General features: G+C 41.7%; 1 protein-coding gene across 2 annotated transcripts in view; it reads left to right on the forward strand.

Annotated features, from left to right (window-relative positions):
- The window catches only part of Frmd3 (FERM domain containing 3), a 294,129-nt gene that overhangs the window by 154,057 nt on the left and 116,594 nt on the right, over window positions 1-23,478 (forward strand). For both annotated transcript variants that reach the window (XM_042696229.1, XM_042696228.1), the window contains exons 2-3: window positions 1,995-2,099; window positions 17,015-17,057. In XM_042696229.1, the coding sequence (XP_042552163.1) occupies window positions 1,995-2,099; window positions 17,015-17,057 (148 nt within the window). The remainder of the gene's footprint in view (window positions 1-1,994; window positions 2,100-17,014; window positions 17,058-23,478) is intronic.

Raw genomic sequence — 23,478 nt, forward strand, 5'->3', positions numbered from 1 at the left:
GAAAATAATGTCAGGTAACATAGAACAAACAAATTGTTTTTAATGAACTAGAAGAGTAGCTTACTTAATATGTCTAATTTCTTTTTATAGGTCACATTCTAACCTGAAAATTTCCCATGGGTCTGTCAGCAACTTTGATTGAAGTAGAAATTAATCTTATCAGATATCTTGCTGAGAGCTCAGATGTATCTTAGCTAGTAAGAGTGCTTTGTTATAGTAGTATTTATCTTAATCAGATTTGGATGATAGACCTTTTATTAAGAATTTTGGAAGGGAGGGGGCTGGGAAGGTGGCTCAGTGGTACAGCGCTTGCCTTGCATGCATGAGGCCCTGGGTTTGATTCCTCAGCACCACATAAGTAAAAAGAAAAAAGCCAGAAGTGGCGCTGTGGCTCAAGTGGTAGAGTGCTAGCATTTGAGCTGAAGAGCTGAGGGACAGTGCCCAGGCCCAGAGTTCAGGCCCCATAACCTGACCCCCCCCCCCAAAAAAAAAAAAGAATTTTGGAAGGGAAATGAATCTAACTTAGAAATTATCAAGCCTAACAATCTCATTTTACTAAAATGGAAATAGCTGGAGTTTTAGCCACGATTACAGGGCCTGTCTTTATTTATTTTTACTTAATTTTTTTTGGTAATGAATTGTTTCATTTCATTTTACTTTATTTTATTCTAAACTTCAAAAGTCTCCACAAGGGGTTTACAATTTAATATGTCCATCTAAGTTTCCAGTGCTGCTGCTGCTTCTTTTCCTTTTTTTTGCCGGTCCTGGGGTGTGAACTCAGGGCCTGGGCACTGTCCCTGAGCCTCTCTGTACTGACGGCTAGCGCTCTAACACTTGAGCTACTGCACCTTCGGAGTAGTTTTACTGGAGTAAGAGTCTCATGAACTTTTATGCCCAGCTGAATTTGAACCAAGATCCTCAGATCTCAGCCTCCAGAGTAGCTAGGATTACAGGCGTGAGCCACCAGCGCCCAGCTCTGTCCAGTGCTTCTTGATCAGAGCGATCCCTTCCACTATTCTCGCCATCCCATCTTTTCCTCCCCCCCCCAGACTAGTTTCCCATTTCCCACTTCCTTTATCACAGCTGTACATTGAGCCTTCTTGCCCTATTTGTTCCCTGTTCTCTTTTTCATTCATCTCCCATTCAGCTTCCTGATGGGCATTTTGTTAAATTGTTTATTTTTTCAAAGGGCTTAGAGCGTGTCTTTAGATCCCAGTCTGGGCTCCTCCAGTTTCCCACAATGCTTTTCGGTGTTGGCTACGAGTGGCTTTGAGGAAGAAAGCTTCCCATCATCCCTAGTGGAAACTGAGATTATTTCAGTACCTTTCCCATGTCACCCAGAGCCTGATTTCTACAGAAACTCAAAGGATGCAGTGTGCAGGGAGACAAAATAGACCAGGAGGAGCCCAAGTTCAATAGCCAGTTGGCCTGGCTCGGATACTGCCTTACTCTGTACAAGTTGTGTGACCTTGGGAGAGTCAGGAAACGCCTTTGTGGCCACTTTTACTGATGAGTTGAGGACCTGCCTTCTAAGATCATGGTGAAGATTGGGTGAGTGAATATTTCAGAGTGATTGGAATAAGCAACTAGGAGCGTATGTGTTATATGAGAGTTTGGAAACTGTAAGCCTCCACAAAATATTGAACTGTAAAGTCAGTGTCCTGAATCATAAATAGCATTGAGAAAGTTAGTGGCTTGTGATAGAATGAAGTAGAACACACCAGACCACGTTTTATCCATGTAGTATTTTGGGTGTACATTTTGAGGGTGTGTGTGTGTGTGTGTGTGTGTGTGTGTGATGGTTCACATTGTAAAATACACTTCTCACTGAAGTTATGTCAAAAAGACTTGGGATGGCCTTACTCCAGGACTAAAGTGAGGGATGAATCCATTTGTCTAAGTATAGACCCACTGAGGTGAGTGAAGCCCTCTGTGGGTGAGATTTGAATATGCAGGTAAGTTCTGGCTAACACCCGGATGTGCTTCCCTTGCAGAGGGAGACCAAAGGACAGTTTCTGATTGACCATATCTGCAACTACTACAGCTTGCTGGAGAAGGATTATTTTGGCATTCGTTATGTGGACCCAGAGAAGCAGAGGGTAAGAGCCATCTTCTGTCTCAACCCATTTCAGAGGAGGTACTAAGTTTGTAGGGCATTCTGGAGGTTATTCTCAGAGTCCTCATGGTGCCTTTGATTTAATGGGTCACAGGAAACCAAGCAATGGGGACAAACTTAGGCCCTGTCCACCAAACTGAGGGGAACAAGAAGGAAAAGTCAGGTGTTTCCAGGAGGCTACTTCCATCTGGAGAGCAGAGAAGATGTTCCTGTATTCTTTGAAATGAAGCTGTGCAAAATTTTTCAGTGGGGGCTACATAAAATCTAGTCATAGAGGAAAACCCCTGCCACTCTGTGGAAGGCTCTTGGCACTCCTTAAAATTAACTGCTTAAGCCACACTAAAGCTACCAGCACAACTATGTTTATTGCAGCATTATTTACCATAGCTAAGACATGGAACCAACCCAGATGCCCCTCAGTAGATGAATGGATCAAGAAGATGTGGTATATATACACAATGGAATTCTATGCCTCCATCAGAAAGAATGACATTTCCCCATTTGTTAGGAAATGGAAAGGCTTGGAAAAAATTATATTAAGTGAAGTAAGCCAGGCCCAAAGAAACATAGGTCCCATGGTTTCCCTTATTTGCAATATCTAGTATAGGTATGAGTCAAGCGGAAAAAGTCAGATAATGTGATGTTAGGAAAACAAAACCTCAAATATGTATTTTAATGTTTTTGTTTCTTTCATGCATGTGTTTCTAACGCATTTATAAGATTATTTCTTTGTTGCTTTGTATGTCCCTCCCCCACAGTGTAACCCCCGCTTTCACTATATTTGATGTCAGTATAACATGTGGAGGAGATGGGGACAAACAAGTCGTTTAAGGATTCAGGTGGACCTGTTGCAACAATGAGAAGTACAAAATGTCATGTCAAAACCAGCTTTACAATGTCGGTGGGGGGGGGTATGATTGGTTGGGAGGGAGGGGGGAGGCTGGGAAGGGAGGTGAAGGGTAAACAAAGGAGGAGGCTGCAATGCTTGGTAAGAAATGTATGCATTATCCTGCCCATGTAATTGTAACCCCTCTGTACAGTATGTTCTCAAATAAAATAAAATAAAATTAAAAAAAAAATTAACTGCTTAAAGGAGATGGGCTTTCTTTGTTGCTGTGTGTATATGTATACCTGTCCAAGAGCTTGAACTCAGGGCCTTGGGTAATATTTCTCAGCTTTTGTGCCCAAGGCTAGTGCTCTACCACTTGAGCCATCACTCTACTTCTGCTTTGGGGGCTGTTAATTGGAGATAAGAGTCTCACAAACTTTCCTGCCCAGGCTGGCTTCAAGCCAGGAACCTCAGAGCTCAACCTCCTGAGCAGTTAGGATTACAGGTGTGAGCCATACAGCTGATGGGCTTTCTTTTGTGATGAAAATGTCTGGACTTTGATATAGATGGTGCTTACTAAACACTGTGAATGTTTTTTAATGCTATTGAAATGTGCATTTAATTTTTAAATTTATTATTATAAAGGTTATGTACAGAGGGGTTACCGTTTACACAACTCAGGTAAAAACAACATTGCTTTTTGGACAGTGTCAACCATTCCCTCGCTCTCTCCCAGTTTTTCCCTCCCATCCGAAATGTATATTTGTAAATGGATAATTTTATGTGGACTTCATTTCATTAAGCAAAACAAAACAACTTTTAAACAATGAATAAAGGCTCATACCTGTGATCTTAGCTACTTGGGAGGCTCAGAATGGGAGGATCTCAGTTCAAGGCCCACCCAGGTAGAGAAATTTGCAAGACTCCTTTTTCACCCATTGCTGGGTACAAGGATACACACCTGTATTCTCAAACTATGTGGGAAGCTGAGATTGGGAAGATCCCAGGAGAAGGATAATCTGGGCAGAAAGGTCTGACTCTCACCACAGAAGGAAACTGGACACTGGGGTTCATATTTGTGATTCCAGTGATGACGGGAATCTGAAAGTAGGAGGGTCAAGGCTCAGGCACAGGCTGAAATAATCAGTGAAAAAGCAGGACTGGGGATGTGGGTCAGCAAACTACAAGGCCCTGAGTCCTATAATCACCCAAAGAAACAAAGAACAACAACAACATGTTCGCAGAAGACTCGCCTTAAGTACCACTAAATTGGGCAGCTCTGGTTGTGTTTTCACTCTTAGACATACCCATTTGTTTTGGCACCTGTGGGTGGGTAAGAGTCATTAGGAGAGTCACCTTTTTAGTTATTAGTGTGCGCAGACATGGCATGTACTGGACTTGGAGTGGTGTATATTCTTCCCATTTGAATACTCTGGATTCTTTGTCCTGATCGTTTCTGCAGCTCTGCTATGTCATCCATTTGGGGGCCAGGAGGGCTCAATGGGTCTCTACTTATTACAAGCAGAATGTGTGTGAAAGGGCCTCATGGGGGTAACCAGTGGTGAGGGATAAGGCCTTTCTGCTCCCTTCAACTTGATAGCCTCTTTTCCAGTGTCTCTGGCTTTCTTCTTGGTAAGGGAAAAGACTTTCTTCCCTCTGAGGCCACCTGGCTCTTAGTATTTACAAACCCAATACCATGAATAAAGGCTGCTGGATGTATTTTTGTAGAGGAAGAGGATGTTTAAAGAATAGAATTTTCTTCCTGGAATACAGAGGATCTTACTAAGCTCCTGGAGTTCCTGCAGACCCAGGGGGACTCAGAGGAAGGAGGTGTGGTTTTCAATAGAACGTTAGTTACCTGAGTGAGAAAAGTGCAGGGTTGTGGTGACCTACAATCTAGAGGGCTGATTGAGGGCAGGGAGAGGACCAGTGTAGCATTTACTACAGTGGTTCCTAGATTTGGTCCTGCAATGAAAATGTCTTGGGAGTTTTCTCAAAATGCTCCCTTCCAGACATCCTAATTCAGAATTTTTGGAGCTGGGACAGGAATGTGTGTGTGTGTGTGTGTGCACATGCGCGTGCGTGCACACTTGTGAGCGTGTGACAGTACTAGAGCTTGAATTCAGGACTTCACACTCTTGCTTGTCTTTTTGATCAAGGCTGATACTCTATCACTTGAGCCACAACTTCACTTCTGGTTTTTAGTAGTTAATTTGAGATAGAGTCTGATGGAATTTTCTGCTTGGGCTGGTTTTGAACCACAACCCTAGACCTCAGCCACCTGAGTAGCTAGGATTACAGGTATGAGCACCCAACTTAATCTAATTCTTCAGAAGTCAAGAAAGGCAAGATTGGAGCCATATCAAGTAAAAGCAATGTGAGATCTTGGACTGGATTGAGGAACAGAGAATAGCACAGTAATGAGGAAACAGGGCAAACTCCAGATTATATCTTTAGTTTAAAACTCTTATGCTAATTCCTGTTTCTTACTGTCTTAATTGTACAGCAGTTATAAGAAGGTGTGAACATAAGGGCCAGATGGGTGAAAACTATACTTGGCTATATTTGCAGCTACTTTATAAATCTAAAAGCCCTTTTTAATATTAAAGTGCTTAGGTTGATATTTTTCATTGTTCTTTATATTTTACTTGGCTTAACTTAAAATTTGTTTCCAGTCCTGGGGCTTGACTCAGGGCCTGGGCAATGTCCCTGAGCTTCTTTTGCTCAATGCTAGTGCTCTACCACTTGAGCCACAGCACCATTTCCAACTTCTTCTGGGTGGCTTATTGGAGATAAGCGTCTCATGGACTTTCCTGCCCAGGCTGGCTTTGGACCATAATCCTCAGATCTCAGCCTCCTGAGTTAGGATTATAGGTATGAGCCATCAGCACCCTTATCTTAATTTTTAATGTTCACATCTGATTTTTAAATTTGAGGGAAAAAATGCAGCCCAAACCCAAGTAGAACTGTCCTATCTGTTGTAGCTACTGAATTGCTTAGAGCAGTGCCTGAAGAGTTCTGATTTTTTCCTTTGTGTGGTAGGGCTGTTACAGTCATTTGCTTTGGGGAATATAACGTAGAGGGAGCATCTGTATGAGTGGCTAGAGTAGTTTCTAAACAAAATGGTACAGGTTGGCCTTGAACCCTTGACCTGATCCTCTTGCCTCAGCCTCTCAAGTGCTAGGATTATAGGTGTATGCCTACATTGTTTCTTTTTTAGTGCTGAGGATGGAATCTAGTACTTTGTACATGTTAAGCAAGCAAACCACCACTGAGATACCTCCCCATGGCTTAAAACTACAAATAGACTTTGGATTAAGAAAGATGTGATTTAGATATTTATAGATCCTATCTAGTTATAAGCTCTATGATCTTTTTCTTTCTTTTTTGTCATGGAGCTTGAACTCTGGGCCTGGGCACTGTCCCTGAGCTCTTCAGCTCAAGACAACTCTCTACCACTTGAGCCAGAGCAACACTTCCAGCTCGGTGATCTTGACCAAGTCATTTAACCTCTTTGAGTCTCAGTCCTGATGGACTAATATGATCATTAGAGATAAGTATCATAAATGCTTAACACATGGTAAAAACTACAGGGCATGTTATTAGTGCTAATTGCTGGTGTGTGTGTGTGTGTGTGTGTGTGTGTGTGTGTGTGTGCACGCGCATGCCTGCGCACATGAGTGTGTGTGTACTGGGGCTTGAACTCAGGGGACTAGCTCTCTTCTTTACCTTTTGCTCAAGGCTGGTCCTCTACCACTTGAGCCATACCTCTACTTTTGGCTTTTTGCTGGTTAATTGGAGATTAAAAGTCTTGAGGATTTGCCTGCCCTGGCTCATTTTGAATCATGAACCTCAGATCTCAGTCTCTTGAGTAGCTAGAATTACAAGCATGAGCCACTGGCTTGCTATTGATATTCATGGAATTATTATGCATTGACTAGGTCCAGTTGAGGAAATGGCATTATGTTTAGCACCCCTCCCCCAACCTAAAAATATTTACAATGTCTTTTAAAGGTAAATGGGTCACTGTTATGCTCTTTGGTCAGAGGGTGCAGGAGAGCCTTCAATAATTGCAGAAATGGGCTCAGAGGCACAGAGGCATGATGGTATGGGAGCCTTAGGCAAAGACTAGTTGGCCACCATTGTTTCTCAACAGGTTCCCATACTTTTCTCAATGGCAAATAGAATGGATGAACTAACTAGTAGGATAGAAAGCTAGAAAGGCAAGAAAAGCCAGGTAAGCCAGAGAAGCTGAAGTGGAAATTACCGCTGCTGTGGGATTGATGCAACTCACTCTAAATCAATTGACGGTAACCCATTGTGGAATATTAAATATTTAGCATTATTACATTTGAAACAGCATATGTTTCACAAGATGTCTCATCCCCATATGCTCTGGAAGTGGTGGGGATAAAATCAATCAATGATGACTGTCTTTTCTATTGTGATGGCAGAGGTCCAGATTTTCCATTATTATTGTAGCTGATGTAGAAAGGTATAGGTTGAGTACCCATCAGTATCATCCCCGAGTTTCTGCCATATTCATCTTCTGGGGAATTCATACATCTTAGCTGTCTAAGAGTTGGGAAAAGATGAGTGGAATTCTTGTTTTATTAATAGAGACAGCTAGGGCAATACATCTGGAAGTCTTGGAAAAAAGAATTCCAGGAGGAATGCTATGCCTCCATCAGAAAGAATGTCATTGCCCCATTTGTTAGGAAATGGAAAGACTTGGAAAAAATTATATTAAGTGAAGTAAGCCAGGCTCAAAGAAACATAGGTCCCATGGTTTCCCTTATTTGCAATGACTAGCACATATCTGAGACAAGCAGAAAAGGTCAGATAAGATGATGTTAAGCAAAATGGTTTTTTCTTTCTTGCTATTGTTTCTAATGTATTTATAATGTACCATGTGAGTTTTTTGTTGTTTTGTAAGTCCCTCCCCCATGGTATAACCCCTGTTTTCACTGTATTTGATGTTGGTATAATTTGGGGAGTGGAAGGGAAAAAACAAATTGTTTAATAGGGATACACATTGACCCATTGCAACAATGAGATGTACAAGATGCTGTGTCGAAAAACGAACTTTTCCATTTAGGCGGGGGAGGGGGAAATGTAGTTGTGGAGATGGGAGGGAAGGGATGGTAGGGGAAAAACAAAGGAGGAGGCAATGCTTGCTAAGAAATGTACTCATTACCTTGCTCATGTGATTGTAACAGTATTTTCACAATAAAAAAACTTATTTTTTTTAAAAAAGAAGAATTCCAGGCGAGGTCCCATTTGGCTTAAGTCCCAGTTTTCTTTTTCTTTTTGTCTCTTAAATCTAACATGGCCTTTTCATCATTTGCTTAGGTATTCAAATAACTTGTTGGAAAAATGAAGTTTTGAAATAATTAGTTGGGTTTCCTGACTAGTTTCTATTGCTATGCTTTGAGATACACATGTAATAAATTGTGCTTTCACTTCCTCCATTTCCCCAAACACAGCTAAGGAAGCCACTGGTGCTTTCTTTCTTTTTATTTATTTATTTGTTTGTTTATTGTCGGTCATGGGGCTTGAACTCTGGGCTTGTGACACTCACTAGACACGATGTTGAAAATGAGCTATACAACTTGCGGAGAAGGGGTCAAGAGGGAAAAAGCTGGGAGAAAATAAGGGAAGAAGTAATACTGTTCAAAAAGAAATGTACTCAGTACCTGACTTACGTAACTATAACCTCTCTGTATATCACCAGTAAACTGTTAACAATAAAAATACAAAATTAAGGGCTGGGAAGGTGGCTCAGTGGTAGAGCGCTTGCCTTGCATGCTCAAGGCCCTGGGTTCGATTCCTCAGCACCACATAAGCAAAAAGAAAAAAGCCAGAAGTGGCGCTGTGGCTCAAGTGGTAGAGCGCTAGCCTTGAGCTGAAGAGCTGAGGGACAGTGCCCAGGCCCAGAGTTCAGGCCCCACGACCGGACCAAAAAAAAAAAAAATACAAAATTAAGAAATAAAATAAATTCCCCTTTGAAGTACTAGAGATTGAACTCAAGACCTTGAGCATGTTAGACAAGTCTGTTTGAGCCACACCTCTCAGACTGTTTGTCATGATCTCAAACTCATGATCTTGCTGCCCCCCAAATAGTTGACATTACAGATAGGTGTTACCACACTGGCTTAACATGGATTCTGACAGAAGGATAGAGCCACAAAACAATGAATATGAGGGCATTCTGAAACCTGATTCCTTCCCCTAATGTGATTATTGCTCTGAAATTTTTATGTAGGTAGCCAGAAAGAGCTAGTGAGCCTTTTAGTGAGTTTTTATTAATGGGAAAAGACCTTGTCTATGTTACAGCCATTTTCCCTTCCTTCCTTCCTTCCTTCCTTCCTTCCTTCCTTCCTTCCTTCCTCCCTCCCTCCTTCCTTCCTTCTCTCCTTCCTTCCTTCCTTCCTTCCTTCCTTCCTTCCTTCCTTCCTTCCTTCCTTCCTTCCTTCCTTCCTTCCTTCCCTCCCTCCCTCCCTCCCTGCTTCTTTCCTTCCTTCCTTCTTTCCTTCCTTCTCTCCCTCCCTCCCTCCCTCCCCCCTCCCTCCCTCTCTCTCTCTCTCTTTCTTTCTTTCTCTCTCCCTCTCTTTCTTTCTTTCTCTCTTCTTTCTGGCACCTTAGGAGGACATAGAATGGAATAAAAAGCAGCCCAATGATTTGAGGTTTCGCTGCTGGGAGGATGCCAGGAAGCCAGCCAGCGTGATGTCTCGCCAGCTGCTCTTGCCATTGAAAGGCTGCTTCCTGAGCCTCAGATAATTGCTTCCCAGATGCTCATCACTAGGAACAGGAGTAGTACCTAAGATTTAGGGCAGCCTTGTGCTGGAGAACAGGGTTGTATTAATATGCTGCCTCACGTCCTTGCTCATGAATTGGTGTCCTTATTCATGAATTTGTGTGCTTATTGAGTTTTCTTTTGTTTTTAAAGATCAAGAGAGACTAAAAGTCAGGAGTTTCTGGGCACTGGTGGCTCACACCTGTAATCCTAGCTACTCAGGAGGCTGAGATCTGTGAATCGAGGTTTGAAACCAGCCTCGTCAGAAAGGCCCTGAGACACTTACCTCCAATTAGCCTCAGTAAAGCTGGAAGTGGAGTTGTGGCTCAACTGATAGAGCACTAGCCTTGAGCAAATGGAGCTCAGGGACAGCTTCCAACCCCTGAATTCAAACCCCAGGACCAGCACACACACAGAGAGAAAATTCAGGAGTTCTTGGATGATTATAAGAGATGACTCTGTCACCCGAGTTCTAAGAAAGAGCACTATCACAACATCTTTAAAATTAAATATATTATCTAGTGGTCCACTTTTGGTCTGCAGTATCCACGTTACTAGATTTGGAGGAGGTTGTCAGAATTCTTTTGCAGAAAGTAGAACTAGGAATTTAAAATGACAGTCATAATTGGCTCTGTCTAGATCTGATGTTCTTCTGGGATGGAGAACATGATGGAAGGTTATGATGTGGAAAAACACATAGCAGACTAGGATGTCATCATTATAATGGAGGAGAGGCAAATGTGTTGTATTGTTTGGACCAGAAGTCAGTCATAGGGATAAGTGGGGCCAGGAAAAGGCCATTTTATCCCTGTTTGAGAAAACAGGACTATCTAAGGAAGGGAGATTTTTCTTTCTTGGTAGGGACAGAAGCAGGAATTGGTTAGTTAACGCTTGAGGAAGAGAGAGAAACATTTGCTGGAGGCTTTTAGCAGCCAGGAACCTCAGAGCTGATTAGATTCTAGTTGGTCTACAAGTTTAGGCTGTATCTGTGATGTATAACTTGGAGTCTTACAAACAATATAGGTCAGAAAAGAACCAGTGGCGCTAGGGATTAAACCTGGGGACTTGTCTGTGATACATAAACTCTCCCATTGAGCTACATCTCTAGACCCTTGTTTAGGCTTTTGTTTCTTTCAGATTCAGGCTTTAGCAGAATTCTTTCAAAGTTTAGTTGTACTTGTGCTTCATATGTATAGAGGGAAATAAGGAGGTAGTGTTCTAATCATCTTGCTATACAGTCTCCTCATCATTTAGTGGCTTAGAACACCCACCATTTTATTATATCACAGGATTTTGTGGTTCAGGACTTGGTTCAGGGCACAGCTGAGTGGTTCTTCTGCTTCTCTTGGCATTGACAGGGTTACTCAGTGGTATTCAACTACTGGCGAGTCTGGTGAGGAGGGAACAACACATCTTCTCTTGTGTGCTTGGTGGTTGGCTGTGGGTGGCTAGAAGATGGCTCAGGTGCATCTCAAACTTCTGATGTGGTTATTTAGGGCTCCACATTTAAATGAACCAGTTACAAAATAAAATATACAGGAAATTGTAGATTTTGAAGAGAGCTGACAAATTTTAAACGTGTTGAGTTTAGGAAGCCTGTGAGAACTGATAATAGAGGTGACAGAGACAGAGAGAAATTGTAGTTGTGAGAAGAGAATCTGAGAGCTAAGGAATACTTCTGTTTTCAAGAGTGGCCCAGAAGATGAAAACAGCCAAGGAATTGACAGAACAGGAAGAGAGTATTGAGAAAGATACATTCTGGAAGCAAGTGTGGTCATAGGCTTAGTAAAAGGGAACAGGTCTGCAGTTCCAAGCAGAATGAGGACCAGAATGGTATAGCTAACAGCGTTAGCACCCAGAATCAGGATGACTGGGTCAAATCCTATCGCTACAACTTTCAGGTTAAATGGGTTTGAGCAGATCCTGTTACCTTTCTTTGCTCAATTGTTTATCCTGTAAATTGGTTGCACAAGTCTAAGTCAGCTCATCCATATTACCAATGTATGTAACTGATCATAGATGCCATACTTTAATGAGTAGGAATAGGTACATGGATCTGACAATTAGGGGACATTTGACCCTAGAGCAGTTTGTTGATAATTGTATTAAATTGAGACAGAATGACAATAAATATTACACAGTAATAAATTCTACTGGCCTGAAGGAATCCTACAACTTCCCTCTTGATTGATATTTACTATCCTATCACTTTAAATAGTCAGAGATACTTATTTTTATAGCATATTACATTTTCCAAGTAGTTACAATAAAGATTTTTTTGGATGTAGGACAGAAAGTAGTATGCCAGGATCAGAATGTCTTTCTGTAAGCTTTTGTAAATAAAGTTTTATTGGAACATAGTTTTTCCTGTCCTTTTTTGCATTTGTTTGCTTTCATGGTCCAAAAACAGACTTGAGTAATGCAACAGAAAGCCTATCGACCACAGAGACACAACTATTAACTCCATTTTTTTTTTTTTTTTTTGCCAGTACTAGGGTTTGAACTCAGGGTCTTGTTCTTGATTTGCTTACTTGACTTGCTTTCTTGGCTGGTGCTCTGTTACTTGAGCCATGCCAACAGATCTGTTTTTTACTGTTCGTTTTGGAGATAGAATCAAATAAATCTTTTCTACCTGGGCTGTCTCTAGATCTGTCTCTCTGTCTCTGTCTCTACCTCTGTCTCTGTCTCTCTGTTTCTCCGTCCATCTGTCTGTCTGTCTGTCTGTCTGTCTCTCTCTCTCTCTCTCTCTCACACACACACACACACACACATACACACACACACATACACATACACATCCTTCTGCACTCCTGGTAGAAAGGAAAGTGCTGACAGCTGAATGGTTGAATGGACATTAGTGTTTTCTTCTCTACCTGTCATTTCTGTCTTCCTCATTTGAGATGCTTGCATATAAAATCACTTATGACTAAAAGAGTGAAAACAATACGTAAAGCAATGGGCTAAAAGGAGTAAATGACTTTCAATGAACAACAAATTTTGAACATTCCTTCTCTACAGATTTATTGTGGTTGTTATTGAAGTGATAGAATCCAGTGTTACTGGGAGGTAAATGACAAGGACCCTGCTATAACCTTATAGACAGAGCATCATCAAGGCTGCCCTCACCCAGCTGGAGCTCTGTCTTTCCCATCAGAAGCCAGACAGCCTGGTCCCTCAGTGGCAAAAGTTGTCCACACAATGCAGAGGCTGGGTTGCATTATAGGTGGATTTGAGAATTAGGTCTTCTTTTTAGGCCCATGATGGGAATTGATCAGGTGGAACAGTAACCAGGTGGACTGGTTACTATCAAGGGGAAACATCTCCTGCTTGAGAGATTATTATTGGACTATTATTGGATTATTTACCACATTTCTCTGGGCTGTGCAGTTTTTCACTTTAGGGAACCATTGGTTTTGAGAGGTGTGTAATTTATTCTGCAATCATAGGCTTCATCAATTTAACAGAAGTCAAACATTTGAAGATATTAAATGTTGCATTGTTTACTTTAGGAAGCATTAATTTTTTTCTTTAATAATAGGGCTTGAACTCAGGGCCTACGTGCTGTCTCTGAGCACTTTTGCTCAAGGCTGGCACTCCAGCCATGGCTCCATTTTTGGTGTTTGAGGTAGTTAGTTGGAGATTAGAGTCTCATAGACTTTTCTGTCCAGGCTGGCTTCAGAAATGTAATCCTTTTGAGTAGATTACAGGTGTGAACCACCCACACCCACCTCTTTCGGATTTTTAGTCTCAGCAGCTACCAACTTAAAAAATCAATCTTTTTAGCTATAAGCTACCCCTTCACACACAATTTTCCCTTCCTTACTGTACCTCCCTAACAATTCAAAATTAAAATGTACAAAAGATATGTACCATTTCTTTGATGGCATAGAAAAAAATTGGACTCAGTACATGGCACTGTCTTATCATGTGGTTCATTTTCAACGTAGTATCTAGTATTGCTGCTGAATTAGTTCACCCTTTGTTCCACCATTTCTCTGCTTCCCCTTTCCCTCCTCAAATCAGATCAACTTACGTACAAGACAGAAAGCCCCAGTGTGCCTTAGAGATCTGTCCATGTGACACATAAAGATTTTCCTCATCTAAACAATTATCTAGAACACTAGCAGGCCATAATTTGTTTACTCATTGTTCCTGATGATGGCCACAAATGCTATTTTTAATATTCTGTAACTTTAGCTAATACTGCAGTGAAAATCCTTATAATATGCTTTGCCTCTCTGTTCGCATGGGTGAATTAGAGAATAAAGGCCCAGTTTTTGGTTTGTTTGTTTTAATTAATACCAACAAATAGAGCTTGGTTGTCTTCGGAACAAATGATTTCCTGTAATCTTTTTGAGACATGATTATTGCTAGGTTATTTTTCCTGGAGCTTTCTACCCCATCACTCTCCCATTGGGAAAGAATAGTGATCCTGAAAAAGAAAGTAGCAATTGCACTATATAAGTAGGTAACTGAAGTGCACACACCCCAAAAGGCCAGGGTGGGGATAAACAGACCAAGAGAAGATCCAGATGGGAACTGAACAGAATCTGCAAGGTATATTTCTTAGGACAATGAAGAAACAAGTTATAACTTATTTAGGGCACAGATGGCAAATATCTGCAGGCATGTGGTCCATGCAGGCATAACCAATCAATAGCGGCATGATCGATATAGCCAATCCATCAGGGTGCTCATTCTCCTAGACTTTACCCAGCTTTGGAACTCTCCTCACAGCTCTGGTGTGGACACAGATATGGAAGCCTACCTATCTTTCCTGGAGTCAGAGAGAAGTTGGAGAGACAACTTAAAGTTAGAAACTGTCTGAGGTGTTCAAAGGACATGAAGGAGAATTTAGAAAACGTATTAACATTTCATTATTGATGAAACACCTGGGAATTTTCCTCATGAAACGACAGCGGGAAATATTGCTCTCTGGTCATTTGATACTGGGGCTTGAACTCAGGGCTGAGGCATTCCTTTTGCTTTTTTCCCTCAACTCTACTGCTCTACCATTTGAGTCAGAGCTCCACTTTCAGCTCATGGACTTTCTTGCCCCGGCTGGCTTAGAACTATGATCCTCAAAATCTCAGCCTCAGCTTCCCAAATACCAAGGATTACAGGTGCAAGCCACCAGCACCCAATTCTCTCATTGCTTGTAATTGTTTTATGCCTTAGTTCTAAATTATCCTATGCATTGCTTTCTAGCAAAGTAATTTAATCATAAGGGACCCATTTTAGTATCCTCCTCTAGGAAGCCCATAGGTTGAAAGATGTTGTCTGCTAATTAAATTATCTTAGGTAAAGACAACTACAGCAGCAAGCCAGCATTCATGTGCCAGGTTCTGTGTATCTCAGATTTATTAACTTTTTATTAACTTTATAAATCATCACAGCAGCCCAAAGATGGATGCTATTACTTGTTCCATTTTTTAATATTTTAAAGGTGATATCCAGAGAGGTTACAGTTACATAAATCAGGTAATGAGCACATTTCTTTTGTTTTGTAGTTATGGAATTTGAGACACAGAGTTTAAACACTTTGCACAAGGTTACACTGGTAAGTGATATAATGAATGAGTTGTCTAGTGTTTAATTATAGGTATATCATTTCTAATTAGAGGAAGATAATAAGATTTCCCCAAATAAGCTGATATCATTTTGTCCAGAAGCAAAGAAACTTGTTGTCTCAGCCCATGTGTGTATGGCAAGCAGTTTCTTGTTTGACTTTTCACAATGTTAAAACAGCGAAGACTTTCATTATTATTGTGTGTGTGCATGTGGGCGTCCATGCATGCCTGTACTGGGGCTTGAACTCAGGACCTTGGTGCTGCCCTTAGTTTTTTTGCTCAAGACTAGAGTTCTACTACTTGGACCATGGCTCTACTTCTGTCTTTTTGTTGGTTAGTTGGAGATAAGAGTCTTATAGACTTTCCTATCCAGGCTGACTTCTGAGTGTGATCCTCAGATCTCAACCTCCTGAGTAACTGGGATTACAGGCATCAGCCACTGGTTTTTGACCTTCATGATTGTTTCTAAAGACTGCAGGGATCTAATATCTTAGATTGCAAACTAGTTATTTAGCCCCTCTGGGTTTTGTTGTTGGTGGTGGTGGTGGAGGTTCCTGAGAAAATAGGGAGCACTGGTCAAAGGGAATAATAGTGCAAACTGATTAATTGGGTTAATCAGGCTACACAGCTGAGGTATTGAGGACCCATTTTCTGCAATCTTCCTGCATAGCTAGTTTCACCATTTATCAGCTGGGTCACTTTGGGCACATGTTGAATGAGCCCCAGGTTTCACATATCACCCCTAAAAAGGCTTAAAGTGAACCTGGCACTTTGTAAGGACTCAGGATGCATTTGCATCCAATGAACAGAACCTGAAGGCTTAGTGAGCAACACAAAGGAGGCCAAGTGAACCATAGAGCTCATTCCAACTTTTCTCTTCTCTCCAACACAAGCAGGTGAGGAGCCCCATGAGGGAGACTCCTAGACCTCCTAATGCATCTCCAGTGACACTGACACTTACCCTGTTATTACTCTACTCCTGACATGCTCTGAGAAGGTTAGGGACATCATTATTAGTGACTTCAAAAGCTGTTCAAATGACCTTTGTCTGTGGTCTAGAGAGGGAGGGGGAGAGAGAGAGAGAGAGAGAGAGAGAGAGAGAGAGAGAGAGAGAGAGAGAGAGAGAGAGCCAACAACAACAGGGACCAGTTTGGTGTCTGCCTCAAATAAATGCCTATTGGGGTAACATGATTTGGGGCCACTAAGGCCTTTGTTTGGAGATTGAGCTAATTTTTCTTCCTGATGATATGACACTTGAGAAAATGATCTCTCCCCACTTACTGTGAAGAAGGCATCACCTCTGTGTGTGATGGGGTTTATGCTGGCTTGGTGCAGTATTCATTTCTAGAGGATCTGGAAGAACAACTGGATGCTGATTCTGGATTGAGTTTGTCTGAGGTACTCAGTGTTAAATGCTCCAAATCCTTAGCCATCTGTGGAGTCAAGTAAAGCTACTAGAACAGCCCACTGAAGTGCACACTCCCTCTCTTGTACTTCTCTCCTAGCAACTGTGACTCAACTATTACTCAGAAACTTTTAACTCTCTATAATTTGTACCCTTGTCTGGGTTGTTATTATTGCTGAGTTGTTTATGTAGACTACTGAGGAATATCTATGGGAACCAAGGTTGGGCCTTGGAATTCCATTTCGTTATTAACTAAATAATTTGACCCACATCTCTTTTGTGTTTTTTTTCTCTCTAGCACTGGCTTGAACCTAACAAATCCATCTTCAAGCAAATGAAATGTAAGTGTCAATATATGCTTTTCCTTTTGCTATGAAAGTATTGCCAGATAGGTTCTATTTCCTAATACTTTTGCTTCTCTAGAGAAGAAGAGTCGAGTGGAAGACAGACAGGCGAGCAAGAGCTCCTCTCTCCTCATGAGTCCTAGACATCCTTTCCCCATCCTCTCCCCTTTTCTCTGAATTCTGTTTCCTTCAGCCACAAATCCCTTTGTCTCCTGGGCCTCTACACCTACCTACCATCTTGTCCTCACATTTCATATTTGACAGCACTCTGAGATTTGATACTTAAAAATCCCTCAAACATAATCACAAATGTTTGGTTCCTTCTGACTATGGGGTTGCTAAGACAGGGTTGTGGGGGTGCAGTTTTGAGTGGGATGGGACAAGTAGGTATGTTTGGAACCTAAAATCTTACTGATAACACAATTAGTCTTTTCTGCTTTGTTAACTCCAAAAAATGGAAGAAAAAGGTGTTGTTTTTTTTTTCTGGGTAATTGGTTTAATGTTTTGGTGTTCCGAACTCAATTCCTCTCTAGAATCTTTTGGTCGTCCACCAAAGGCACTGGGAGGGGGTGTTGACTGGTAGATGGCCTGGGTGACATGGTGTCTTTGTCTTGTATCAATTTTGTCTTGTATTAATTACACCAAGAGCTTTCCATATGTGCCAGGTTGGAGACAACTTGCTTTTATTTATGGTTCGATAGAGAACTTGTGAAGGGCACCTCAGAAATTCACTGCCCGTCCCCAAATCCATTTATCTACCTATGTCCACTTTCTCAGAGCTCTGAAATGCAGGCAATAATCAGTTTCTCATTAGTGATCGGAATGGTATGTATCATGCCCTGTGTCATATTCGTGGGCTTCTTTTTTTTCTCAAATATGGGATTATTCTGGGCAGTGTTTCTCAGTAGGAGAAAGAAGACATTGAACATGGATTACAAATGCAGCAGCCACTGACCCGAGTATGCCTTTCCTTGTCCTTCACCCCACACTGTTCAAGAGCAACTCTGGTCAGTGCAGGAAGGATGCATGTTGCTGAGAACAGGTGCTACAGCAGGTGTGGGAAGCACAGGGAGGCCAGGCTGTAGGCGAGTCTGGAAGAGAGTCCGGGCCTGCATCTCCCTCAAGGCAGGCGCCCAGGAGGTTCTGTAGAGATTCCTATAGCAGAAATAGAGAATCCACTAACACGCTTGAAGAAAAGGGAATGGATGCTTCGTTTTTTTTCCCTCTTCACTGCTAAAAGCTGATACTTTTGTTTGGATATTTAAAAATGTTTAAGCTACTTTCCAATAATCTTATTTGGTCCCGTTTTTAGGGTACATGAATTGTACAAGAGGAGGTCTCATTGTGACATTTCCACACAATTAAATAATGTATTCTGATCTACCTCCCTCATCCCACTTCTCCTGCTTAAAGCAGTATCAATAGATTTCATTGTTCTATTTTCACACATGCAAATAAACTACATGGACCATATTCATAAGCAGTCACCCACTCTCTTAGCCCTGCGGATGCTCACTCTCTCATGCTAGCATGTTTACTTCTCCCCCGCGCCCCATCCCCACCCCCAGTCATGGGGCTTGAACTCAAGGCCGGCCTGGGTGCTGACCTTGAACACTTTTGCTCAAGGCTAGTGCTCTACCACTTTGAACCACAGCTCCACTTCCAGCTTTTGAGTGGTTAATTGGAGATAAGAGTCTCATGAGGACTTTTCTGTTGCCAAGGTTGGCTTTGAACCAAGACCCTCAGATCTCAGCCTCCTGAATAGCTAGGATTACAGGTGTAAACCACTGGCACTAGCTTCCTTTTTTATTTTTTAGTGTGTTTTAATTGCAACAAGAGCTTTCAGTATGGTATTTCAGGCATTTATATTATATAATATATGATTTATTGATATATTTTATATATGTGCATGCATATATGTATGATATGTATGTATATATGCATGTGTGTGTGCATGTATGAGTGTTATTGCTTTCTCTTTGACTTTCTCTTTGACTCTTTTGCCATATGGTATTTTCCATAGGCCTTAAATACTAGAGATTGAACTCAGGAAAGAACTAGAAAAATCTCTACACATTTTTACTGTTAGCTTCCTTCCTCCCTCCCTCCCTCCCTCCCTCCCTCCTTCCCTCCCTTTCTCCCTTCCTTCCTTCCTCCCTCCCTCCTCCTTCCCCCTCCCCCCCTCCCTCCCTCCCTCCCTTCCTCCCTTCCTTCCTTCCTTCCATCCTTCCTTCCTTCCTTCCTTCCTTCCTTCCTTCCTTCCTTCCTTCCTTCTTTCTTTCCTTCCCTCCCTCTCTCCCTCCTTCTGTCCCTCCCTCCCTCCCTCCCTTCCTTCCTTTCCTCCCTCCCTCCTCCCTCCCTCCCTCCTTCTGTCCCTCCCTCCCTCCCTCCCTTCCTTCCTTTCCTCCCTCCCTCCTCCCTCCCTCCCTCCCTCCCTTCCTTCCTTCCTTCCTTCCTTCCTTCCTTCCTTCCTTCCTTCCTTCCTTCCTTCCTTCCTTCCTTCCTTCTTTCTTTCCTTCCCTCCCTCCTCCCTCCCTCCCTCCTTCCTTCGTTCCTCCCTCCCCCCTCCCTTCTTCCTTCTCTCCCTCCTTGGTTCCTTCCTTCCTTTAGTTTGGGTAATCTTGGATGTTGACTCTCCTCTGGAGAAGCTGCGGTTAGAGTTGTGCCCCACCATGCCTGACGGCCACATTTTTTTTTTTTTGGTCGGTCGTGGGCCTTGAACTCTGGGCCTGGGCGCTGTCCCTCAGCTCTTCAGCTCAAAGCTAGCACTCTACCACTTGAGGTACAGCGCAACTTCCGGTTTTCTGGTGGTTTATTGGAGATAAGAGTTTCAAGGACATTCCTGCCCAGGCTGGCTTTGAACTGCAATCCTCAGATCTCAGCCTCCTGAGTAGCTAGGATTACAGGTGTGAGCTACCGGCGCCTGACTGCCACATTTTCAAAATATAAATTCATCTTTAAAGGTATATATCACCTATTGGCAGAGGAAAAATTGAAAATTTGTGGGAACTCTAAAACATGTGAGAAATAGTTTGCTTAAAGTGTTGCTTACTTCATTAAGGAAATCTGAACACCAAAACAAAATGCAAAATGTTTTATAGAAATTGTTTAATGATTGACATGGACCACTGCCAATTTTGCTTGATGACCAATGGGATCTGACCCTGGTAAGAAAGTGTAAAATTCAGTTTCTAACCCAGGCAAGGTGACTCACTGATTCTAGAAGCTAACAAGAGTCTTGCCCAGCTTCTATCCCCTGGTGAACTGATGAACAAACAATTATGTAATTTTCTCAGGATCACAAACCTGGTTTTGTTTTGTTTTTTGATGTCTTTCAGCCTTAGAATCTCTGTGTTCCTGGGCAGGTGCCAGTGGCTTATGCCTTTAATCCTATCTACTTGGGAAGCAGAGCTCAGGAGCATCATTTTTTTTTTTTTTTTGGGGTCCAGTCATGGGGCCTGAACTCTGGGCCTGGGCGCTGTCCCTCAGCTCTTCAGCTCAAGGCTAGCACTCTACCACTTGAGCCATAGCACCACTTCTGGCTTTTTTTTTTTTTTCTGCTTATGTGGTGCTGAGGAATCGAACCCAGGGCCTCATGCATGCAAGGCAAGCACTCTACCACTGAGCCACCTTCCCAGCCCCAGGAGCATCATTTTTGAGGACAGGCCAGGCAGAAGTTTGTGAGATTCCTACTCTAACAGGAAAAGCTGGGTATGGTGACATGCACCTGTTCCCTTGGTTATGACAAGAAATACACATAAAAAGATTAGGGTCCAGGCTAATCTGGGCAAAAAAAAATTATCTAAAAGTAAGTAGAGCGCAAAAGGTTCAAGCCATGATTCCAGTAGTAAAGCATTTGCCTAGCAAGTGTGAGGTCCTTGAGTTCAAATCCCACAACTCTACTAAACAAAAAAACATACACACATAGCTTGCATGCTGTCATACATATAACTTTACTATGAATTAGAAAAACATTGGAACTATGGCTGATACATTGTCAACCGGGAAAAACTTGAGATGACTAGTCATTAATTTGTCAAAAGGATGTGATTTTAGGTCCTATTCCTTGGAGAGTGTTATGTATATACTTTTTTTTTTTTATAGTGCAAGGGATGGAATTGAGGGCCTCTCACATGCAAAGCATATTCTTTGTATTCCCATCGCTGCTTTGAGCTTCAGAGGCTGTTTCTGTCTATGGTACTTCTGGGGCTGGCTGAAAGTCATCTGTCTTATTTCATAAATCTTGTACAAGTAGCTGGGTGCAGTGGTTCAAGTTTCTAATCCTAGCTACTTGGGAGGCAGAGATAGTGGGGAAAAAAGAAGTTTCTAAACCGGGAACTGGTAGCTCACGCCCGTAATCCTAATCCTAGCTACTCAGGAGGCTGAGATCTGAGGATCACAGTTCAAAGCCAGCCCAGGCATGAAAGCCCGTGAGACTTTTATCTCCAGTAAACCACTAGCACTGTGGCTCAAGCGGTAGAGTGCTTGCCTTGAGCTGAAGAGTGCAGGGACAGCACGGCGCCCAAGCCCAGAGTTCAAGCCCACGACCAACAAAAACAAAACAAAACCAAAAAAAAAACAAAAACAAAAAGAAGTTTCTAAGGGTCCACCTCAGTCAGTGGCTGGGCAAGATGTCACATGTCACCCCCAGTGCCTGTCACCCCCAGTGACACAGGGAAACGTAAGTAGGAAGATCGTAGCCCAGACAGGATTTTGCACAAAGCAGAATCCTACCTTGAAAATAATCAATGTAAAAAGAGGCTGGAGGTAAGACTCACGTGGCAGAGTACCTACCTAGCAAGTGTGAGGTCCTGAGCTCAAAATCCAGTACTGCAAAAAATAAAGGAACCTTGTTCAAAGGCATTGATACTTCATACTAGTTTTAACAATGATATCATGTTTATGGATTCCAACAGCTCAGAATGATATAAAATGAAGGTCAAAATGATTTTCTTTCTTCTCCTTATATACCCAAGCCCATCCAGAAATAGAACTATTGATAACAGATATTTCTATTTTAAATACTTATTAAATACTTAAATACATGGTGATGTTTCAATATCTGTGTAAATGTGTCATGATCCAATCAGATCACTAACAGTGTTTTTTCATGTTGTTCCATTGGTTTTTATGTATGTATATATTTTCCCACTACATATAATAAAGTATATTATAGACAGTACTGAGATCAATCTCTAAATACTGTTTTTTACCTCTGTATTTTTGCATAATAATTAATTTGAGGTATTTCATTACCTGTAATTGAGGGCCGATTTTATTTTTAATAGTGGTTTTTTGCTCAATAATTGTATATATGATTTATTTGCTTATGGATATTAAAGTTGTTTCTTAAATTTTACTGCTATAAATTATGCTACCAAGAACAAGCTCACACAGATTCCTGCATCTTGTGAAAGTATATCTGTACTACAAATTTCTAGAAACAGATCAAAATGAGCCCTCACTTGATATTTTCTTAGTGATACAAATTCTAGAAGCCAATATGGGTTTACTCCCAATAATTTTATATGAGAATTCTTGTTTCTTTTCCAAAACCATGTTGAATATAGATGTAACTGAACATTATTTTAATATTGACTTCAGGTTTAGAAAGGAAAAGAAATGTTTAACTGGATGTTAGTTACTTCAGAATAAAATTTTACATTGGGATACTTTTTTTTGGGGGGGTCCAGTCATGGGACCTTGAACTCTGGGCCTGGGCACTGTCCCTCAGCTCTTCAGCTCAAGGCTAGCGCTCTACCACTTGAGCCACAGCACCACTTCTGGCTTTTTCCTTTTTGCTTATGTGGTACTGAGGAATCGAACCCAGGCCTTAGGCATGAAAGGCAAGCACTCTACCACTGAGCCACCTTCGCAGCCCCTGGGATACTTCTTAAAACAAACTGTTATTTGTTCTCTGAACTTAGAAGAAAAACTGTATTTAATTTTAAATTAATATTTGTACAATATTACTTCATATTGGTGTAGTTTTTAATGAATTTTAACGTGCATTTTAGTTTTCATTCGAAGAGTTGGTTCATCCCCAGACTTCTTTTGAGTAGCCATCCTGTTTCTTTAACAACTAGCACTTAGTGGTCTGTTCTTTGTCAATATAGTTTTACCTCCTGAGAATGCCATAGAAGTGAAATCACATTGCATGTAACCCTAGAAACTGACTTTACATTTTTTAGTTATTTATTTTTCTTTTTGTGCCAGTACTGGGATTTGAGCTCATGCCTTGCACTCTTGGTTGGTGTTTTTTGTATATTTGTGTGTGTGTGTGTGTGTGTATGTGTGTGCTCAAGTGTTTTTCAGTAGTTAATTAGAGATAAGAGTTTCATAGACTCTCTTCGGTGTGCTAGCTTTGAAGCATGGTCCTCAGATCTCCACCACCTGAGTAGCAAGGATTACAAGCATG

This window comes from Dipodomys spectabilis, unplaced genomic scaffold (assembly GCF_019054845.1).
Source record: "Dipodomys spectabilis isolate Male_0828 unplaced genomic scaffold, ASM1905484v1 ptg000204l, whole genome shotgun sequence".
Taxonomy (NCBI): domain Eukaryota; kingdom Metazoa; phylum Chordata; class Mammalia; order Rodentia; family Heteromyidae; genus Dipodomys; species Dipodomys spectabilis.